General features: G+C 39.8%; 1 protein-coding gene and 1 pseudogene across 4 annotated transcripts; one reads left to right on the forward strand and one right to left on the reverse strand.

Moving 5' to 3' along the window:
• The first annotated feature begins 2520 nt into the window (after positions 1-2520).
• Prdx4 (peroxiredoxin 4) lies at positions 2521-20123 on the forward strand. 4 transcript variants are annotated; one of them, XM_028873204.2, is made up of 8 exons: positions 4723-5092; positions 8651-8768; positions 9600-9716; positions 11550-11672; positions 13413-13543; positions 17546-17580; positions 19323-19400; positions 20013-20123. In XM_028873204.2, the coding sequence occupies exons 1-7, from the start codon at positions 4843-4845 to the stop codon at positions 19362-19364; spliced, it is 816 nt and encodes a 271-aa protein (XP_028729037.1). In that variant the 5' UTR covers positions 4723-4842; the 3' UTR covers positions 19365-19400; positions 20013-20123. The 4 variants fall into 4 exon arrangements, with proteins under 4 accessions (XP_037054830.1, XP_028729037.1, XP_028729036.1 ...); XM_037198935.1 differs by lacking the exons at positions 4723-5092; positions 19323-19400 and adding an exon at positions 2521-2974; XM_028873203.2 differs by lacking the exon at positions 19323-19400.
• Positions 16490-16906, reverse strand: LOC114695774 (annotated as a pseudogene).
• Positions 20124-23536: the final 3413 nt, after the last annotated feature.

Raw genomic sequence — 23536 nt, forward strand, 5'->3', positions numbered from 1 at the left:
CTAAAACAGTAATAAATATTCACGAAACTTACAGCTTATATGGGTCATAAATTTAGGAAGAGGTAAACTGCAGAGATTCTTGCCTGAGGTGTTTCATGTAACTGCAGTCACCAAAATCAAACACAGCTCTATCTGCTTCCAAGACTGTCTATTCACAAGGCTGGCAAGGTGGAAGTGGTACTTCAGGGGAGACCTTAGTTTCCTCCTACATGGCCCTTTCAGATTTGATTGGATGTGGTTAGAGTGGTGTGGCTGTTTCAACATCCTCACAACTTAGTAAATATTCTAGAAGTTTACCTCCCCATGGTTAGGTCCCAAAGAAACCCTGAACAAGATGAGCTGCCTATTAGCATATCAAGGCTCACCACCAGACCCTCTCAGCATCCCAAGTACCTATTACAGAGTCCTACCTCCTCTCTTGCAATTCTCACCCTACTCCCTATCTGAAACCTCTCCAACCCTCAAGTTTTGCTTCTCTTCCCCCAGCTTTTACATAACTCAGCCATTTGTCCACATGCTCTCTGGCCTCCTGGTTCTTCTCTTAGTCTCTGTTCTCGAGAGGACCAAGCAGATGCCATAGGCCTCAGTCCCTGCTTTATGGAACAAAGGAGGCAGTTTCCGAGGGAGAGCCACAAACAAAGGGCAATTAATCACTGGTGCCCCTGACCACAGGGACAAGGGAGATAAGACACACCAAGCCTGGGCCACTGAGCCAGGCCCCACAGTCAGTATGTGCTAGGCCAGCCAGGCTCCATAGCAGCTCAAGGACAAAGCCAGGGACTTGCCCAGGCCTGCCATAAAATGGAAAACTGTACCCTGACCAGCCTCTAACTAGCCCTGGCCAATTGGAACGTACTGATATGACTGCTATTTGCCTGAGCCAATCATATCTAAAGTGACCTAACAGCCTTACGACTCCCCTTGGCTATTCTTAAAAGGAGTTCACACATCTCTCTCAGAGCTGTAACAGTTGTTAATTTTTTTTTCTCTTTTGTGGGGCCTGCCACCCAGTTCCCAAATAAACCACACATGGAGGCTTATTCTTACTTATGAATGCCCAGCTTAGTTTCTTGCCAGCTTTCCTTAACTTATCCAGTCTATCTTTTGCTTCTGGGCTTTTCCCATTCTCTTACTTCTGTAAATCTTACTCTGTTGCTGATCATGTAGCTGGGTGGTTGGTCCCTGGAGTCCTCCTCCCTCTCTAGCTGCTCAATCTCTCCTCCCAGATTTCTCCTTCTACTTATCCTCTCTGCCTGCCAGCCCCGCCTATTTCTCTCTCCTGCCTTGCTATTGGCCAGTTCTGTATTAGACTATCAGTTGTTTTACACAGACACAGTAACACAGCTTCACAGAGTTAAACAAGTGAAACACAAGCAAAAGTAACACACCTGAAAATATTCCCCAACACATTGCCATCTTGCCTTTGTGTGGGATAGACAGCTCTAGTATACTGGAAAAATAAACACTCTTGTTGATTGTATATGTGGATGGTGGTCTTTTGTGGGACTTCTCCAGGACCCTAACACTCTCTCCTAGTCTCCTCTCTTGCTCCTCTCTGGCTCTCCCCCATCTCCTTTAATGGCCTGCTTCAGTCTGGACTCTTCCAGATGCCTCTGGTTGTTCTCTCCCTCATATCTACAATAAAAACCTTTACCTCAACCATGCCTTGGAGTAGTCATGTCTTTATTTTCCTTCCCCCATTACCTCCACAAAAATGACAAAAAGAGTCAGAAAGCATGGCCTCTGTCCCCTTTAAGCTAAGGATTACAGGAATGAGTATCTAACTAGTAAACTCTAGAGGCTGAGGATGGAGCTTATTCAATAAGGAACAATAAAAAAAACAATAAAAGGGCAGCTGTGGATATAACCTGTACCACCAGCAAACAACAATAACAACCCAAATCAGTGTTTCCAGAAACAAATGCTGAACATGTGGAGAAGTACCTATGTAGTTCATCCAGAGAACTAAAAGGACCCCAACACATGTGTAGACCACAAAAAGCCTGGTGCAGTAACTGAGAAATTATTTAAGTTACTAGGCAGAGGGAAGAAACTGGACATGATTAGAGCCTGCACTCTGAGATCCATAGTGGAACCTGTAAATGTACCCACAACAATATCAGATACAGATTCCACAGGATATATTACAACTTTGCAAATCACAAAAAAGATATACACTTTTCTCACAGTGTCAGTACTATGTAGGGCTGCATTAGAAGTAAAAAACCGTGTGTGGGCAAATCAAGTTAATATATAGATTTAGGTGACCATTGACTAATATCTGTGATATTTAGAACCACCCCCTCGTGTGTGATGATATTTCATGTTTAATGAGTAACTGACTCTAGCTGGATGGTAGGGGCCTTGAGGGTAAGGGTGGCCTTAAGGGGGGAGGGGCTTAAAGGCCCCCACTTCAAGCTTCCTGGTGGATGCTACTATGACATCATAATGTCTGCTCAAATATCATTGGCTGAAAGGCCTCAGAGCAAGTGACACTCAGAATGCCAGCTACCAAGAGATTTCAGAGCAACTGAGGGACACAGAGTAGGTGGCAGGGAGGTGGCTAACCTGGCCACTCTCCCCAGTGGGCAGGGCCTTTACTGGGGCCCAGCTGGTGAGCAGTCCCTGCTACCAACTGGGTCACCTCAGCTCACCCTAGGGCAAACAGGTGTAGGGATATATCACTCTCTCCCAGCTTTTCTTTAATTCAAACTAAGGGGCCCAACTCAGGGCCTAGAATTCATTAAGGCTAGTGGCTGTTTTACAGTCACCATGGATCACCGCAGCCGCCCAAGAGGGGGCATAGGCCTTAGTCGAGTCTCTGGGACTCAAATCCGAGCCCCCAGGATCCCATTTCCGTTCCATGTTGAGCAGGAGGCTAGGGAAGGAGAAGAATGGGAGCGAGAGCTACCACGTCAGAGGCCTATCATCTATGGACCTCCAGAAAGTGAAGAGCTACAGGAAACTGTTATGAGTAAGTATATTCTCCTCTCAGCCCAAAGATGGGGGCCGGGAGGTGAACAGTGAAGCTTCTGGGAACTGAACCCAGAATCTCCTGGACATATGCTTTAAGACTGAGCATCTCTACCACCACCACCACCCACACCCCCACACCCCCCACATCCCTGCATGCACCACATTTGATTTTTAAAACATACACACTTGGGACACACTTAAGTCACCAAACTATCTGTTTGCCCTATAATTCCTGCTCAAAGAGAAAGATTGACAGGACATACCGCTTTTCAGATTAGACCCCTTTATCCCGGGGTTTTCACCAAACTGAAAAAAGGCTATGTCTAGAGAGGAAAATCATGGAACTACATTAATAGATGACACTACAGGGAAAAGACTACTAGACGAATAGAGTAATATAATGCATGTCAATTGTGCATTGGGAAAGTATGGTGTGAAAGGATTAATGGGTCAAACATGTGTAGAGGAAGGGAGACCAGACACAATAATGATCCAGAGTCAAAATTTTTGTATTAAAGATGGAATTAGGGGGCTGGGGAGATGGCTCAGTAAAGAGTGCTGGCTGCTCTCCCAAAGGACAAGGGTTTGATTCCCAGCACTCTCATGGCAGCTCACAACTCTCTGTAGCTCCAGTTTCAGGGTATGTTTCAATGCAATCCTCTAGCCTCTATGAGCCCCAGGCACATACGCGATGCATAGTCACACATACAGACAAAACACCAATTAAAATAAAATAAAATGGCAGATGGATCTCTGTGAGTTCAAGGCCAGTCTGGTCTACAAAGTGAGTTCCAGAACAGCCAGAACTGTTACATAGAGAAACGCTGTCTTGAAAAAGCGAAATAATAATAATTAATAACAACAATAATAATTTTTAAAAAGATGTGAATAGAAGGACCAGCAGGGTCTAAAATAGAGTTGTGGTTAGGAGTGCATGAAGGCAGCGCTACGTCACGTGAGCTGACAGGTGACATCACAATTCAGTCTTTGACAAGCTAAAATGGAGGGACTGCTTCTAGGTGCCAGGCAATCACAAAAAAATGGTGGCAGGGCATGCTGTAGTATATCATCTGTAGGAGAGGCAATGCAACAGAGGGAGAGGGTTAGGTGGGTAAATGGGTAAGTTGCTTTTGTACCACACTAGGAGGAGTTTCTTACAACTTTTCACGTCTTGACTGGAAAATGGAGTGGTGAATACACACCACGTTAAATTCATCACACTGGCACCCTAAGTGCACGCAAATATAATCTCTCAAAAACAACAAAATGTATGAAGGTGACTTTCATTATAAGTATAAATTGCAGCCAGGCAATTGTGGTCGCGCGCCTTTAATCCCAGCACTCGGGAGGCAGAGGCAGGGGAATCTCTATGAGTTCGAGGCCAGCCTAGTCTACAGAGGTCCAGGACAGCCAGGACTACACAGAGAAACCCTGTCTCAAAACAATAAGTAGTACCTATTACAAGTCCTCCACAGGCACATAGGTTATGTTGAACTTCTGAAGAGATGGAGTGAGGGGGGAGGGAAGGTCTGTTATAGAGATGGACATGGAAGCACACCTGCAAGGACTTTGGTCGCCAGAGCTCTGGAGAAAGTCACCACACACCTCTGCAAGCAGCTTTTGATAAGTTGAGAAAACACTTTCAGCTTGGCCCGCTCTACGGCGCAGGCGCAGGCGCAGAAGCGCGTTGGGGGGAGGGGCGGGGCCTGCGCCCACGTGGCGGGGGGGGGGGCGGGGGGGGGCGGAGCAAGTCTCGCGAGGCCGCGCCCTGGTTCGCGCGGTCTCTAGCGCGCCGTTTTAGCCTCTTGGCGGCGGCGGGGGACTCCGAGCTTTCTCTGAGGGACGTGTTTTCGCTCTCGCTTGGTCATGGAGGCGCGGTCCAAACTGCTGGACGCGACGACTCCGTCCCGTCGCTGGACTCGAAAGGTGGTGCTGTTCCTGTCCTGGCTGCTGCTGTTCCTATTGCGGACCGAAGCTCTGCAGGGCTTGGAGACTGAGGAGCGGTTCCGGACCCGCGAAAATGAGTGCCACTTCTATGCTGGTGGACAAGTGTACCCGGGAGAGGTGTCCCGGGTTTCGGTCGCAGATCACTCTCTGCATCTAAGCAAAGCCAAGAGTAGGTGGTGCCCTGCGGAGGTTGGGTGTATGGGGCAGAACTCGGGGATACTTCGACCCTTGTCGTGGATGCTACGAAAGGGTGGGGCTGGAGTTGGGCCGCACCCCCAAGGCTGCTCTGGGTCCACCCAGTTGCCTTTGTGGGTGTGAGGATGGAGGTAGATTCTTGGTATGAAGAAAGAGATGGTTTCCTCCGATCAGATTTCGGGAGAGGTAGCGGTTACCCCTAAAGCCACAAATCGGGGTGTTCCTAGTCCCGGGCTCACAGGCGTAGAGGATGTTGTGCAAACTAAAAGACTTCCTTAAATATTCGAAAATGCCTGCAGCAGTCCTGCCTTTTTCAGGGAAGAAAGAACATTGATAAGTTGAATAATGATTCACAGAAAGTTTGATTAAACAGAAAAGTGGCTAAACAGAATGTTCAGAAGGTCAAACTTTTTCATACCATACAAAGATTCTTATTGAAATTCATTTCTCCAAAATTTGTAGAGTTAGTGGGTATTGATGTTTCAAAAAGAATGAAGACTTTATTATGTCGAGTATTTTGGAGGGAAACTGGGGTTGGGGGTGGCAGTGGCACAATTGGGTTGATGGTGTCCTGCCAACTGCGCTTTTCAATATTTGTCTTTCTGTCCAGTGTTTGAAGCTAGTTGCCACTCAGAAAAGACACGTCAGACTAAGTAGATACTGTGAAAGTTGAGGCCTGCTGCATCTGGATATTAAGATTGCCAAAAAGAAGTGACCAGGGCGTCCAGACAAAGGCCCTCCCTGTCTTTCTTGCTTTTCCCAAACCCACTTTTCATGGGGATTATTTGACATTCAGTAGGTGTATGTTTGAATTTTGGCTGTTGCAGCACATTATGTCCTAGTATTCAGTGAAAAAATAGTTATACTTGACAGTTTGCAGTCTGCTTTTTGAGCATAGGGCCTGGACAGATCTGACAGAATGGCTTCAGACTCCTACTTCAGCTTGCAGAGAGCTGGGACTACAAATTTGCCTCATCATACCGGATTACTTCACAGTTAGGAACCTCCAGAGATACGATGTCGCTACCACATGTAATGAATGAGAAAAGCTGTTTTACCCCCTTAAACATTTGCGGTTTCATAGTACAAGTTAACTACTTTGAGATTGTTTTTAGAAAGCCAGTTTTGCTTAAAAAAAATAATAATAATATTTCCAAGTCCCATTGATTTCACTTGCCTGAGGAAGATAGTCTGAAATGTGTTTATTCCAAAATACTTCCTGTTGGAAACAAAGCCATTCCAAAGCTGTATTTGGAAGTAAAAAAGAAAAACTAGTAGTTATAATAGCTTTCTGTTTACCAAAAATATTTCAAATTTTTATATAATTGTTGCATATCTATGCATATCTAGAATTGGATAAAATGAGGATTTTTACTCATAAAGGAGATATTGTAGAGCATTTAAGGCTATATTTTCAGGTATTTTAATAACATGAAAAATGTCATGATTTACATTTTCATTGGGAGGAAAAGATGAGGGTGCACCATGATCCAGATTTGTGTTTGGAAAAAGTAGGAAAGATCAAAATGTTAACAGTAGTTCAGCTGATGATAGTTAGAGAGACAAGGGATTTAAATTGTATTCGTTATTCTTCTCTCTGTTTACCAGAATCCTTATGCTAATGCATATTTAAGACATTGCTGTTTGTTTTGTTGAGACAGGATCTCTCCATGTAGCCCTGGCTGTCCTAGAACTCACTATGTAGATCAGGCTAGCTTTGAACTCACAGAGATCCACCTGCTTCTGCCTCTTGAATGCTGGGGTTAAAGGTGTGCATCACCATGTTTTTTTTTGTTTCATTTTGTTTTTTAATAGATAAAGAGGGCTGCTTTTGAAATTGTATTTAAAAAATCTTAGCAAAGTAATTTCAATTACTCCATCAAAACCAAAAATTTGCAAACATCAATTTTCAGAATAAGATTTATTTTCCTGACATGGTTTTCTGTACATGTAAAATTCTTAAGAAGTGTCATAACAGATTATTACAATTATTATTATTATTTTGGATTTTTTTGTGAGACAGGGTTTCTCTGTGTAGCTTTGCGCCTTTCCTGGATCTCGCTCTATAGACCAGGCTGGCCTCGAACTCACAAAGATCCGCCTGGCTCAGCCTCCCGAGTGCTGGGATTAAAGGCGTGCGCCGCCGCCGCCGCCGCCGCCGCCGCCGCCGCCGCCGCCGCCGCCGCCGCCACCACCACCACCACCCGGCTACAATTATTATAACCTCTTTCTTATTTAAGCATTTGAAGTAGTGAATATAAAATATACAAACATTAGCAGATTTCTAATTTTATCTTCTAGCCTTTCTTTTTTTTTTTGTTTTTGTTTTTGTTTTTGTTTTTCGAGACAGGGTTTCTCTGTGTAGCTTTGCGCCTTTCCTGGGACTCACTTGGTAGTCCAGGCTGGCCTCGAACTCACAGAGATCCACCTGGCTCTGCCTCCCGAGTGCTGGGATTAAAGGCGTGCGCCACCATCGCCCGGCACTTCTAGCCTTTCTTAATAAGATCAGGATTATTTATAATAGGTAGTTCTGACTCAAGGTAAGAAATCACATGTTATAAACTTCACAAGGAAATTCATCTTCAATTTGTCTCTGTAGAGCAACTGTTAGTGCTGGCTTTTACACAAGTATAAGGTTTGAGTCTAGAAACTTTAGTTCAACTTGGAGGCAAGTATTGATCTTAGTATATGTAATGGTTTTGAAAGTGTTATTTGAATGTGTCAACAGCATGAAGGGACATAATTATCAAAGAGTGCTAGGTAGAGTTACAGCATGCCCTTACAGGACAGCAGCACTATTGAATTTGCATCAGGTCACTTGAAACCTGTTTCAAGTGGAGTAAGTGGTGGTGGGGGTGCGGGGAGTGGGGTGTCTCCTTTTTCAAAGCCTTCCAGGAAAACTATCCCATGATCTGGGATAACTTAGAGGGGCTGAAGTAAAATAGCCAGTATTTAGTACAAGGATAAGATGTAAGACTTTGTGGGCATAGGCAGAAACATTTTTATTTCATTCAATTTATGTGTGTTAATTATAGTAACCAGGAAAAATCCCATATGTATTTTCACTTCCTATACTATTATACTATTAGCATTTCCTCCTATTATATAAGCAAAAACTCACACTCATTCAAGAAATACTTACTTGTACCTGTTGCCCATTGAGACAGAGCCTTTCATGCTATATGATAGCTATTGCAGGGATCCTGTCAGTGTTACCAGGCAGAGTTATAGGATCACTCCCACATTTTGCACCTTGAAGGTGTTGTGAATGAACACACAGCTATTACTACATCACCAACTTTTTAAATGCTTATACTTGCATTTCAGGGTAATTGGTTTCCTTTGTAATTCTGTGTATCTTATATTCTCTAACAGTGAGTTATTGTTCTGAGTTCTCAGAAGTCTAAGCTTCCAGACTGCCAACAAAGTCCAAAGCTTTAGAAGCCCCAATTTTTAGTGTTTATTTAAAGCTGTCCTTTGCCATTCTAACAACTATCTTAGTGTTATAAAACATTATGTTTTTCTTTCTTAGTTTCCAAGCCAGCACCGTATTGGGAAGGAACAGCTGTGATAAACGGAGAATTCAAGGAGCTCAAACTGACTGACTATCGTGGGAAATACTTGGTTTTTTTCTTCTACCCACTCGATTTGTAAGTGATACATGCAAGTAAATACTAGTAAAATGCCAGTCTTTGTCATTTGCTATCTAAGAACAACAAACAGAATTTGTTTTTCAACTGATGTTTCAGAGAGGAGGAAGGTAATATCTACCATATATTTGAGTAATAAAGACAAGAAATTAGACTAATAATATTTTAGCAAGTAGTTAATGCAAGAGTTAATACATGATTCTGTTTACTATAAAGGCTTTGCTATTTTTATTTGCTGTATCATATTTTCCTGAGATTTGAACATTTAAATATTAATATCATATATATATATATATATATATATATATATATATAGTAATTTTTATTGTGAGGTTCTTCAATTCTGACAGCATTATTTGGATGGCTGTAAAGTCAATTGTAAATTGTCTTGTAGTTACATCAAGGAGTTTATTTTGAAACATACAATTCTGAGAATTCCTTACTCATGACAAGAATCAAAAGCAACAAACAAACAAAAGAATTAGTTATCACAACCTCTTATTTTTTTCTATTTGAATTTTTGGGGGGTTACAAAAAGCAACTAATAAATTAATGAAATGGGGGTGCTGCTGTGAGGATGAAGGAAACATTGGTCCCATACTGATCAATTGAATTATAAGAAGGAAATTTGTTGAAATGCAATTGAGAACTAGAATTCCTTTAGAATATTAAATGCTGTCTTAGAATTTTGGAGAAAACTCATCTATCAGCTGTCCTTAAGGTGTGTTTTTATATACTCAGAAGTGTCTGTAGTAAGCAAAAATGCGTTTGAAAGTTCAGATATATGCTTATTTTGAGAATACTGACTTGTTTTCCTTTTTCAACTTTCAGCACCTTTGTGTGTCCAACTGAAATCATCGCTTTTGGGGACCGAATTGAAGAATTCAGATCTATAAATACTGAAGTGGTGGCATGCTCTGTCGACTCTCAGTTTACCCACTTGGCCTGGTCAGTCTTTTGCCTTAAGTCTGGGGTAAAATGAGTAGATTTACTTCTTAGTCATGTGCAGATAGCTCTTAATATGGTAATATTATAATAATTATTATAATATAATAATTATTTGGGTATCCTTAATGTGACAAAAAGTTAAAACACTTCTGTTACATAGTCGTCAATGTTCAATCATGAGCTTTTATAGTTTTCAAAAAGCAGTAATTTTTAAAAATTAATTTTAGACTACTGTGGCTAAAATAGAAGGATCTCTATGAATCAAGGCCAGTGCAGGCTACAAAGAAAGATCCTGTCTCAAAATACAAAAACAAAAATTTAGTCTAAAAAAAGTAACTTATAAAAATGTATTATCATGAGAAGATATTTCACCTAACAAGCTGCAAAGAACTTCAAATTAAAAGGACAAGACATGCCATTTCTCCCTGTCTCATTGGCTAACATTGGGAAAAAAAACTCTCGGTGTTAATAGAGGTGTGAAAGAATGGCATTTGGACAATAGACACATTAAAATGTTTAAGTATATAGGACAAAATCCAGTTGGTCTGAGACTTACAATATATATCCTGATTACCAATATATATTGGTAATTATATAAGAACATATCTACATGTTCATTTGCTTTATCATGTTAACTAATGAAAAAGTTATGCCATTCCAAATGATTTAGATGTGTTTTTCTTTTTTTTTTTCAGATTTATTTATCTATATAGGAGTGCTCTATCTGCATGTATACCTGCATGCCAGAATAGGGCATTGCATCCCACTATAGGTTATTGTAAGCCACCATGTGGTTGCTGGGACTTGAACTCAGGACCTCTGGAAGAGCAGACACTGCTCTTAACCACTGAGCCATCTCTCCAGCCCTCCAGTGTCCTTTTCTATGGGAATTTAGGGGTTGTGTTCTTAACTAGATAACTTTTATACTAATACTAGCCAAGGTTTCTACTTAGGTGTCAGAACTGGGGCTGCAGACCTCCAGAGCAGTATTTTTGTTTCTGTTTTAATTTTTCTGCTATGTCAGTGTCATTCCATGGGTTAACAGTGCCCAGATGCTATAATTTCATGTTACAGATACTTAAATCTGAAGATTTATGGATTTGAGATTGTGACTAAGTTCCCTCGTTGCTTCCCATGGAGTTTGTATTTCTTGGCCTTGCAGAGCAGTGAAAGATCTTCTCATTGCATCCCACCTCTCTTTCAAGGCTTTGTCTTGTGATCTGTTCTAAGACTTAAGACACACCCTTTTATTATAATGAAATCCAGTATTATATATAATTAATGTGTGTTTAAAAAACTTAAAAAAATCCTAAGTCTTTCTGAGCATGTGGCCCATGTCTTTAGCCCCAGCACTGGGGAAGCAGAGGCAAAGAGATCTCTGTGAGTTGGAGGTCAGCCAGTTATCCTAACTATTTTGCATACCTAAACTATACACCCTATCAATTTTACTTCTAGAAGGTAGGTAACAGAGAAGTATGGAAGGATGAGCATATATGATGCTTTCAGCAATGTTTATAAAAGAAAAATGCAATCGGTTTGATGTCTATCAGTAGAGATCAGTAAAATACATACGGTATTTTGTATATTAAAATGCCATGTGTATCAACATTTAGTACTTCTAGGATGTGATATACTACCCAGTGAGAAAAAAAGGTACAGTAGTCTGCTTTTGTTATAAAGGGGATATATAGATAGATTAGATAGATAGATAGATAGATAGATAGATAGATAGATAGATAGATAGATAGATAGAGTTTTATGTACTTTCATGTGCGGAAAGAGTTGATTTTTAATATGTCACTTATCACTGAGAGATGAAGTGTTCTATTACAGGATTAATACCCCTCGAAGACAGGGAGGACTGGGGCCAATAAGAATTCCACTTCTTTCGGACCTGAACCATCAGATCTCAAAGGACTATGGTGTATACCTTGAGGACTCAGGCCATACTCTTAGGTACCCTTCTTTGGTTAACATTTTGAAAAATCTAAGTACAAGTATAATCTTCCTAGAAATATGTGGTACTTCAGAGTTAGGAGATAGATATTTTGATCAAAAATACTATTTTGTGCTATTTGCAGGAATGTTACAGTCTTTAAACTGTTGATGACCTATTTAATCTAGAGTTGCACACTGTTAGAGCTTGAGGGCTTTGACAGCCCCTCTATTTACAGATAAAAGTAGCAGATGTGTGGATTTCTATGAATTTAGTCAGTTATAGAATAAGTTAATAGGAGAGACCAGACTTGTATTTGGGTTTCCTAACCTCTTCACTCTTTTTTCTTTTTTTCTGAAATGGCTCTAGTAATGTTTTTCTACTGTGTCCTTAGTACTTTGCAAAACTGTACCTTTGGAAAGACTAAGGCAGTATCTCACCCAGCAGCCTTTTCAGCTTTTTTGGTTTTTGATTGTTTGAGACAGTATAGCTCTGGCTGTCCCAGAACTCACTGTGTAGACCAGGCTGGCAGCTTTTACATGAGCTAGTAAATACAAATAGAATTATTTGATAAAAAGGGCAATTTTAGCCTTAAAAATTAAAAGTTGTTGAACGTTAACCAAGTAATATTACCTAATACTGAATTTGCCCTTTTATTTTGATTAATAGCTTTTTCTTTTTTTAGATAGGGTCTTAGCCCTCTCTGGCTTTGATTTGAACTACATAGTTAAGGATGACCTTGCTCTCCTAATTATCCTGCCTCTGCCTCCCCAAGTGCTGGGATTATTTAAAGTCAGATTAAGGGTTTTTTCTCCTTCAGAAGGAGGGATTGTTTGTTTATTGTTTTCTGAAACAGAGATTTATGGAGCCTTGACTAGCCTGGAATTGTCTGACCACCAACTCACAAAGATCTGTTTGCCTCTGTTTCCTCGGTGCTGGGAATAAGCCACCAGATAAAGTTTTTAAAACATACATTAATTATACATAATACTGGATTTCATTATATTTTTATACATGTAGATAGTGACTGTATCTTAATCACATTGTACTCCCCATTATCTACTCTTGTCTCACTCCTGCTGCTCCTCACCTAATTAACCTTCTACTTTGATGTCCTTTTTGCATATATGTGTAGCCCAGTGAATTTAAGTAGGGTGGTTTATAGGATCATGGGCACCTTACCAGTGGCTGAAAGAAACAACCATTAACTGCCTGAAGATACACAGAGGAGGCATTAAGCTCCTCCATTGCTTGCTTATAAATCCTGAAAGATGGGAGGAACCCCTCATCCCAAAACAGGGATCTGTGTATCTTTAGGCAGTTAATGGTTATTTCTTTCAGCCACTGGTAAGGTGCCCATGATCCTATAAACCACCCTACTTAAATCCCAAACAAAATCCCAAAACAGGATTTTAAAATTAACTGTATGTGTGTATGTCTGTGTGTGGATATGTGCCTTCAGAGAGAGGCATCAGTTACCTGGAAGGGAGTTAAAGGCAGTTATGAGCTGCCTGAAGTGGAGGCTGGGAATAGAACTTGGGTCTTCTGGAAGTATAGTATGTGCTTTAAACTGCTGAACCAACTCCCCAGTTCCTCAAAACAAAATTTTCAAACTACGATTTAACAGTGCTAATCCAAACATATATAATATGGAGGATAGGAGTTTATGTGGCAAAGAGTAGTACTGGTGACTATATAGCAGAATACTTACCTTAACTGAGAAGCAATGGAATCACCTTTACCATCCCTGTGCTTTACAGAGGCCTCTTTATTATTGATGACAAAGGAGTCCTAAGGCAGATTACTCTGAATGACCTTCCTGTGGGTAGATCAGTGGACGAGACACTGCGTTTGGTTCAAGCATTCCAGTACACTGACAAGCATGGAGAAGGTACCCTTCTTCTACTCTTCTTTTTTTTAAACTTTATTTTTTTTTTATTATTTTTATTTTTTTTGGTTTTTTCGAGACAGGGTTTCTCTGTGTAGCTTTGCGCCTTTCCTGGAGCTCACTTGGTAGCCCAGGCTGGCCTCGAACTCACAGAGGTCAGCCTGGCTCTGCCTCCCGAGTGCTGGGATTAAAGGCGTGCGCCACCAACGCCCAGCTAAACTTTATTTTTTTATTTGACAATGTCATATAGGTTTTTATAATGAATTTGGTCTTTTTCATTCCTCATTACCCTTTTATCTATTTCTCCCACCAAAACTCTTCTCCTTTCTACCAAGCTCCCTCCTCTCCCTCCTACTTTTGTGGTTTTATTGGTGGTGACCCATTGAGCTTAATTAGGGTTGCTTGCATGAACATGACTGGGGGTGGGGTTATTTTCTGGATCACGGGCAGCTTATTAGTAGCTATATCACTGAAGAAAATGATACTCCCCTCCCCTTATCCATGAAAGAAATGTTGACATGCCCAGTCTTGTACAGGTAACCATAACTGCTGTGAACATGAGTACAACTGTCATATCCAGATGTCATAGTTTCCTAATATTCCTCCTCATCCTCTGTTCATCTGCCAAGATGTTCCCTAAGCCATAGAGATATAGATGTCTTCTTTAGGGCCAAGTACTTAACAGTCACTTATTCTCAGCACTTTGACCATTACACCCATTGCAAAAAATAGTTTTTTAGATGAAGGCTGAGAGCTGCACTATCTTTTTGTACAAACGTGAGACATTGTTAGAAGGCTGTATGACATCGTGTCCATGGAGTAAAACAACAGCAAGGATCCCTTGTAGGGCTTATGACCTCCTACCCATATTTTTTTTTGTTTTTTAGTGTGTGTTGTCAGGGGTGGGGGGTGGACAGAGGCATAATTTAATTTCTTATCCCAAATGTAATTTGAATGCTTCCAACATATTCTGATTATGGTTCTCAATTTAGTAGATTTTTTTTAGCAAGCAAAATTGTTAATTTAAATGTTTTATCAAAATATCACTACTATCTTCTGCTTGCTGTAGCAAGATATAAAAACATTCCTTATTTGCATAGTCCCTTTGGATAAACTCAAAAAAGTTTCTCCTAGAATTTTTAAAATTATATTTCGATAAAAAATGTAGTACCAATATGACAATATTTAGTAATATAGGTTATATTTTTGTGTTTTATTATTATATTTAGCTGTTAAGTTATTTTATTACTGTATTGTAATGAACTCACTTAAGAAAGTGCTGCCGTCAGGCTGGCCTGTAGGTAAATCTCTAGGGTATTGTCTTGATAAATGATTGATGTTAGAGTGCTCAACTAAATGATAGTAGTGCCACCCTTGAGCAGGTAATCCTGGGTGCTATTTAAAAAAAGCAAGTTGAGCAAGCCATGGGAACAAGCCAGTGCATCACTCTTCCATGGCTGCTGCTTTAGTTCTTGCCTTAACTTCCTGCCTTGACTTCCTTCCAAGATGGACTGTGATGTGTAAGTGGAATAAACCCTTCCTCCCCAAGTTTCTTATGCTCATAGCATTTAATCACAGCAGTAGAAACCCTAAGACATTGCTTAAATACTTGCCCAGTCCCAAACTCTACATCTCAGTGAACTTGTTAGAATGGCCATTCTGATTTAACTTTTTAAGTTAATGTAATCCTTAGGATTATTCAGTATCACGTCAATAATCTAAGCAGTCTATCCTTCTCAAGTTTCAGTGGTAGCTAAATAGAAAAAAGTCAAATTTTGCTAAGGTAGAAGTGTTCTATATACCTTTAAAATGTAATTGCCGAATTGAGTGTGGTAGGTCAGACCTTTAATCCTAGCACCCAGGAGGTAGAGAGAGGTGGATCTCTGTACATTCAAGGCCAGCCAGATCTACATAGTGAGTTCCAAACCAGCCACAGCTACAGTGAGACTCTGTCTCAAAAAAAAAAACATAATTAAACAGTAATTATTGAGAGTAGATCTTTTTAAAATACGTGTTTGTGTTAGTTAATATGTCTGTGTGAGAGTATGTCCAGATGCCTGCAGGGGCCAAAAATCACATCCCCTGGAGTCAAAGTTATAGCTGGTTATAAACTACCTAATATAGATACTGGGAACCAAACTCAGGTTCTCTGAAGAGCAGTATGCACTCAACACTAGGCCAGCTCTCCAGCCCCTGAGAGTAGATTTTAAGTATTCTTACTTCAAAAACAATGATTTATGGGAGATGATAGACAGGTGTTTTTTTTGTTTGTTTGTTTGTTTTTTTTTTTTTTTTACTCTTTCACAACTGAGACTTTATTGGTTGAGTACACAGACATTTCAATTCTTAAAACATGGACCCAAACTCTAAGAGTCATACATTGTGTTCACGTACCCAAAAGAGCCATGTATTGTTTCTCTTTGAACTTATTCCAGTGGTGTTCCATCCTAAGCTTGGCAAGTTTTCCCTAAGACCTCACATAACAATCAAATGCTCACAATCCTTAATTCCACTGACTCACAATTTTATGCCACATACAGTACATATTCAAAATTTCAATCTTTCACAGCACATTATCACAACTGTTAGGAAAATGGACTGCCATGACCAGAGACAGTTCTGACAGGGCAAGGACCAAGGAGTGGTTTTTTAGGATACAGTTCTACTAGAAACACGAGACCAGAAATAACTGAAAATATTCCAGACACAAATGCACGACCAAGACTCCAAGTATGCTTTGTGTTGTAAGATATAAAACTAGCCCCCTCTACGGAATGTTATGGTGACCCCCGAGACAGTCACAGCCTCTCCTGATTCAGTATCCTGCTATTTTCTGGTTGTACCAAAAAATAAACAACCAGCAAGTGATTTAACCTCTTAAAAAAATCATTTACACTTAAAAAATGGGATGAGGTGGGACTTCCTCCCACCTTTTAAAAATGTTTCTAGAGCTACTAAAAAACTCACATTTACAAAATAGTTGATAAAAATATTCCTCTGGATTGTACAAGAAGGGAGGCGGGGACACTGACAGACACGATGGATGGTTAGTCGGACTTGGCTTCTTTCTCTTCGACTTCAGAGGCTGGACTCTGGTTCTCAGCCTCTCCATTTTCTGCAGGCACATCTGTGGTTTGCTGGTCAGCCACCTCCGCCTGTTTGCCCTTTGCTCCCCTCTTCCCCTTTGTTTGCACTTTTTTGTCTGATGGTTTATCCTTTCCCACCGCCTTCTTCGGCTTCGCGTCCACCTTGGCTCCACCTTGGCAGGGGCGGGCTTGGCCAACAGCCTCGCCGAGCCCGCTTGGGCTCCGCCTTCGCCGCTCCATCCGCGCTAACCTTCCTCTTGGGCATCGTGGCAGCGCTGGGTGGGAGGCGCGTGTGAGGCTGAACCCGTCACGGAGCTACACCGCCTTGGCCGCCACCACATGAACTGCTGCGACCCGCCGCGAGGGCGGTGGGAGAACCCAGGTTTTTTATTTTGATCCAATAATCCTACAATGTATGCATATATCAACCATACTCTGTACCCCAAAAATGTTTAATTTGGCTAAATTTGGGAGTATAGAAAATATAGCTCAGTCCCTGACTCAGCACTTTCTAAAGTCTGTTAACAAACAACACACCTTGGCAGTAGCACACAACTTAGCAGTATATAAGCCAGATAATCTTATTGATCATGTATGTAAACTCAAGAGGATGCCTCACCTAGACCTTTTAGTTCATCAGATTCCCAGATCTTCCAATTTTATTATAGATACTAATTTATTTTTCATATTGTAACTGCAAGCAAGTATAATTGGTAAAATTAAAATAGATAAGCTGCCTGCTAATAAACTCCAGGAATAAAATTCTTTAGTGTTAGCAGACAAGCTAACAGTATCCAAGTGCTTGATAGTCTGGAAATGTTTAATATGGTTTTTTCTTTCGTATAGAAACAGATTCAGGAGTTGCTCAAGAAAATTAAACTGTTTTTAACTGCCTTTTTCTTATTTTTGTTCCTTTTAGTCTGCCCTGCTGGCTGGAAACCTGGTAGTGAAACAGTAAGTCATGTTGATCTTGTTGTTAAAGGAATGGCCAGAGCCAAAAATGTATGCCAGCTTTAATCAGACTGTCCTGATTTCCAAAATGAAGTAAACATTGTTAAGCAGAAATCAGACTGCAGACATTCCTTGGGCTGGCGGGAGAGTAGCTAAATTCAGAGAAGTCATAATATGGATAATATTGTGAATTTTAAAGCTAACTGTCCAGAGAAATACACTGTTTAAAAAAAAGGAGAAACCAAAAGGGCAAGGTAGAGATGTAGGAGAATAAACTTAGAGGCTGTGTATGGAATTTCTTCCTATATTGTGAGCCAAGAAAACAGTCCTGAGCCAATGTCTCTGCATAGGAGAAAGCTTTGAAGAAAATCTGGTTTTAATGAACACTGAAGCTAATGGTCTACTCCCTGTCATTTAAAGAAAGAAAAGATTCAAACAAATACACTTCCTCCCTTAGGGATACTGGTACGCTTTATTAGCAGTCCTTGAAGTAACCTTTGAATAGAATGATTTGGAAACTTGAATGAACCTTTTCTTAAATAATATCTAAAATCTTTCAAGTTTTTAATCTTCTGAAAATCAAACAGTAGTTAGGGAAAAATGCTAGAAGAAAGAAGGAAGAAATTTTCTTAAAATAGAAGTACCATTAGCCAGAGATAGTCAAGGGTGGTAGGTCATGTTTTACCTTCAGATGTACTCCTTTCTCTTTTTTGAACATGGATCCTGCCTTAGAGCTTTGCCTTTGCTGTTTTTTCTTAAAAACATATTACTGTGCATTGTATGTTTATATGATGGGGGCTATTCATGCCACCATGTGGATGGCAGAGGACAGCTTGTGGAGTCTGCTCCCTTTCCACCTTTATGAGGGTCCCAGAGATCATCAGGTTTGCAAGGCTTTTATCACTGAGCCTTTGATGTTCTTTCTGCATTGCCTCTGTGTGGTTGGCTGGCTCCTCCTCTTCACTCATATTTCAGCTAGATGTCATCTTGAAAGTCTTTCCACAGCACTGTATACCAGCCCTATTTACTATCCCATCAACCTGTTTTTGAAAACATTTACCAGTGTAAAAATGGCAGAATATACGTCTGAAGACAAGGGACATTAGTTATCTAGTTCGTTAATGCATACTGTCTGGCTAATAGTTTAAATAGTTGTCATATAGTAAATGTGTGTCAAGAATGACCAACCCCAGAAACACACACATGAAATTATTTTGGTCAACTTAAATTAAACACAGTATATATACTAACACATGTACATTTTTCTGGAAATCCATGGTTTTCACCAGATTCTTAAGAAGTTTATGTCCTCTAAAAGTTAATCTCATAAGTAGCATATTTTCTGAAGTGTATAATATTTATCCTATAATACTTTTCCTAGTGAATATATATGTTCTTGGGAACTTCCACTGATTGTTCAGGAGCTGAATACTTAGAATGTATCTGCAATGTTATTTTTCATCACAATTGGTTTGCTATATATCTGCATGCAGAATTGCCTACTATCTTAAAGGAGAAATGCTTTTTAAACCAGTAGTTTCTGAATTGTAATTATATGTGTAAGCCTGTACAATCAACCAAATATAAGAACCTTATGGAAATTTATCATTTAATATATCTAGTGCTTAACATACCATTAATGAAGTATCTTCATGTCCTCTAAGATTTTCTTTGGAGGAGTTTCTTTTTCTTTCAGAGTATTTATTCACTGAATTATTTATCTGTGCTTTTTTTTCACTTTGCAGCTTGAGATTATAAAATACTGCATTCTGAGCCAGGCTCAGTGATATAAACCTGTAATCCCAGCTACTTAGGAAGCTGAGGTAGGAGGATCAAAAGTTCATGGCCTGTCTAGGCTACACATGAGTTCAAAACTAAGATAGGAAATACAGCATGGTTCTATCTCAAAAAAGAAAGCAGTAAACAGAGCTTTAGATACAGCTCAGTGCTAACGCTCTTAACAGTTGAAGGATCCAGGGTTCAACTCCCAATACCCGAAATACCTTTAAAAATTCATTTGATAAATCCTTAGTGAACACACTGCCTTCTTTTCAGGTTATTGTATAACATCATCTAATCAGCAAACACATTTTAAAATATGTTAACATCTGTGGCCATGCTTTCAATGTGTTAAATTAGGTTGGGCCCAAATGTGCTATGAAAGCTTGGTGGCCAAGAGAAGAGCTGTAAATAACTTTTGGGTTGTTTGAATATAGATGATGTTAATTCATTGAGAAATATATTATTTGCTTCTTGGGATAGCTGAAATTAGTAGGTAGGACAAATCTAGTTTTTTCTAAACATAGTACATAATTTGATTTGGTGTCCAGAATTAGTGGTTACATCTTTAGGCAACAGGAGGGTAATTAATGCTAAAGTATTCATAATGTACTTTGGCTTTTTTAAATGAATAATTTCCTTTTCTTTTTAAACAGATAATCCCAGATCCAGCTGGAAAACTGAAGTATTTCGACAAACTGAACTGAAAAATACTTCAGTTTTGATGTTTGGACCTTCTCAATAAAGGTCACTGTGTTATTACCATATTGGGTTGCCATTGTGTTTTCTTAGATAATATCAAAATCTGTCATACTCCAAAGGTATTTATTGTTGAAGGTAGACATTAAACACAAAAAAGCATTCACTTTCTAAATTAAGGAATAACAAATTGAGCCAAATTCATAATCAACGTAACTGTCATTTATGGAGTATGTACCATGTGGCAGGCATTGTATTACGGAGGCCTGACATTTTATTATCACAACTGTTATTATAAGATGAGGAAAGAAACTCAGGTAAATTACCCAATGTTAACATATCTAGCTAGCAAAGACCGCATTAGAATTTGAACCCAGACAAGCTAACCCTAGTATTCACAACAATGCACTATAGTCACATGTCTGCAAATCTTTGAGCATAGAATAAGTTGTGAGCACCTTCCGCAGCATCATGTATGGATAGCTGACCCCAATAGTTCAAGCTCACTGATCTGTAATAATACAAAGCTTTCTGGCTCCATCCTTTCTCTAAACTCACACTTTCAATTTAGGTGAAATCTAACAGTAGTAGCTTATATGTTTATATTTAGTTGAAAAAATAAAAATTGAAAAAATAAAAACTATAAACTCTGTGTATATAGCTAGCCATATATAAAGCAGAACTACTCTGGTATTTCTGCACCTGTAAGTGTTTCATGTAGTTAAGGGACCTGGTATCCAGAAGAATTGACCTCTTCTTCTCTTCCATGCTAATGTCCTCAGTATTCTTTCCCTGGAAAGGCCATCACTCTAAGTGGTGGGTTTATTACTGGCATTTGGAAATTAGCATAGGGATCTAAGTGCCATTCAAGTGCTAGCTTACAGTCAGAATTTTAGAACTTGGCCTTTTAGTGAAGTTGAAGACTATTCATACTTTGTCAAATGGATTTGTGAGAAATTTAAAACACGTATTAGAATTGCACTCCTAAGACTTCCTTTCCTTTCTACATGAAAAGTACAGATTTTTTTTCTTTTCCTAGTATTGAGATAGGGTCTTATTTTTATTTTTTATTTTGCAAATTATTTTTATGCATTTTATTAAAATAGAATTATATCATTTTTCCCTTTTTCCTTCTTCCACTCTTTCTTTTTTAATTTTATTTTATAATTTAATTTAATTTTACATATCAGCCATGGATTCCCTTGTTCTCCCCCCCTCCCTCCAGCCCACCCCCCATTCCCATCTCCTCCATGGCAAAGCCTCCCCCGAGGACTGAGATCAACCTGGTAGATTCCGTCCAGGCAGGTCCAGTCCCCTCCTCCCAGGCTAAGCCAAGTGTCCCTGTATAAGCCCCAGGTTCCAAACAGTCAGCACATGCACTGAGGACAGGTCCCGGTCTTACTAATTCTAGGTTGGCCTGTAATTTTCTGTGTCACCCAAGCTGGTCTTGAACTTCAGACTGTCTTACTGTCCCAAGTGCTGTGATTACAAGCATACACCATCATACCCAGAGCAATTAAACCTATCTTCTTCATTAATAGTTTCTGTGAAGTTTTGTCAAATTCTTGTTCATTTTTAGGTAGTACAACATTTTTTTAGATCCACTCAACAAAGCCAGTTATTAATATGTGTAGCAACATGCAGCAACTTTTGTTCATCTAAACACTTGGCAGAAATAATGACTGGACAGATTTCTGCCTTGAAGGAATCTAGTATCTGATTACTGAAGCGGTGTTAATAGTGTGATAATTTCTCAGTAACTTCAAATAAATATACTCTTATGCTCATGACTTTTCATAGTAACTGACGCAAATGTCTTATGAATTAAATACTATGTATGCCCTTTGTCGTCTGTTCTAAACTAATTAGTGAAAGTCCAAGGTCCAAGTGACACCCTAAACAAAACACTGGGAGAAAGTGATTAGAAAGGATGGCCATTGATGTACTGGAAAGAACAGGCCCTAGACACTGTCCAGAGACCTGTTAGAACATGCTAACCTCTCATCACCTAGAGAACGGCTGCTTAACAAAGTGGCAGAAGGGGGTTTCACCCTCTGGTCACAGTAGTGACTGGAGGTGCTTTATGTTTTACTAAGCTAAAAATGTACTTGGTCTGCTTCCTAAATAATTTCAGGATTACCTTGTCAGAGTACTATTATAGTAGCAGTGAAGGGTCCATAAAGAGAAAGATTTTGCTGTCTAGCTAAAAATGAAACCTAAGCGCAAGAAGAGGTATATAGGAGGGTTTGTAGAGAGGAAATGGAAGGGGGAAATGATGCAGTCTCAAAAGCAAACAAACAAAAGTATAAAAGGAATGGAACCTGTCTTTGGGTGGAATTGTGCCATTGTCTCCTTATAAATTAATCCAAAGGGCTGGAGAGGTGGTTCAGGAGGTAGAAACACTATTCTTCCAGAGGACCAGACTTCAGTTCCTAGTAGCTATGTCAAATGGCTCAATTGCCTGTAACTCTAGCTGCAGGGGATATAATGCATTTGGCCTCTGAGGCACCTGTACTTACGTGTACATACACATGCACAATCAGAAATTTTTTAAAATTTCTTTAAAAACAATCCAGTTGGGCAGGTCAGTCACCTGGCCAAGGAAATACCCTTCAGAAAGGCTGGTTCACCTTAAGCCAAGCTACTGAGATGGGAGGGATAATAAGCCCGTTCATGAGATAATGTATTTTTCCTTCAAGAATTCCTGCCCCCTAGACAGGCCCTATAAGCCACTCTGAGGTTCTGTTGGGTGTAACTTTCTACTGTCATTTTTCAGCTACTGGCCAGAGCTTATTTGTGCTGTCTCTAGTACTTCAGGCTTTTTCACACTTTCTCTAAAGCTCCTCTTCTCTGCCATAATGCTGTTTGTCCACCATGTGGTAGGCATGGCTTTTTGTCTTTCTGCTATTTCCCTCTGGGCAGGTACTAAGATTTTTCTGTCCAGAGATTATTCTTTTAAACCCTAAAAAAAGTTCTTGAGTTTAGAAATACTTGTGGAAGAACTGGGGGCAGGAGGCTTAGGAATAGAGCATGTACTTAGGATGTGTGGAGCCCTAAATTCAATCCCCAGCACCCAGAAAGAAGGGCTATTAGCATCAAGTGGATAGAAGCCAGGAATGCTGCTAAAACCCTGTTATTCATGTAGCAGTTCCTCAAAAGAATTGCATGGCCCATTCCTCCATGAGGATTTATAAGCAGTTAACAGCTGCTTTGGGGGAGTAGCTCATGAGCCCTCCCCTCCCTAAATGCTATAGGTAGTTAATGATTGCTGGGGGGGGCAATTTTTGTCAATCATGCACTCACTGGTAAGGAACAACTCACCTATGTTACTGTAAACAATGCTAATAACAGGTGGGAAAGGAGTGATTGGAGGTGAATATGATTACACTATTAGAGACATGTATGAAAATGTTATGAAACCTATTATTGTATATAATTAATAAATCCTACTAAAAATAAAGCTATACAAAAAAATAATTAG

This window comes from Peromyscus leucopus, chromosome X (genome assembly GCF_004664715.2).
Source record: "Peromyscus leucopus breed LL Stock chromosome X, UCI_PerLeu_2.1, whole genome shotgun sequence".
Classification (NCBI taxonomy): domain Eukaryota; kingdom Metazoa; phylum Chordata; class Mammalia; order Rodentia; family Cricetidae; genus Peromyscus; species Peromyscus leucopus.

Excerpts from the sequence above, each read along its gene's own strand:
- Prdx4 (XM_028873205.2), top strand. The coding sequence starts at position 4,843 with ATGGAGGCGCGGTCCAAACTGCTGGACGCGACGACTCCGTCCCGTCGC. Across the intron at positions 8,769-9,599 it reads TTCTTCTACCCACTCGATTT|CACCTTTGTGTGTCCAACTG; the intron begins GTAAGTGATACA and ends TTCAACTTTCAG. Across the intron at positions 9,717-11,549 it reads CAGTTTACCCACTTGGCCTG|GATTAATACCCCTCGAAGAC; the intron begins GTCAGTCTTTTG and ends GTTCTATTACAG.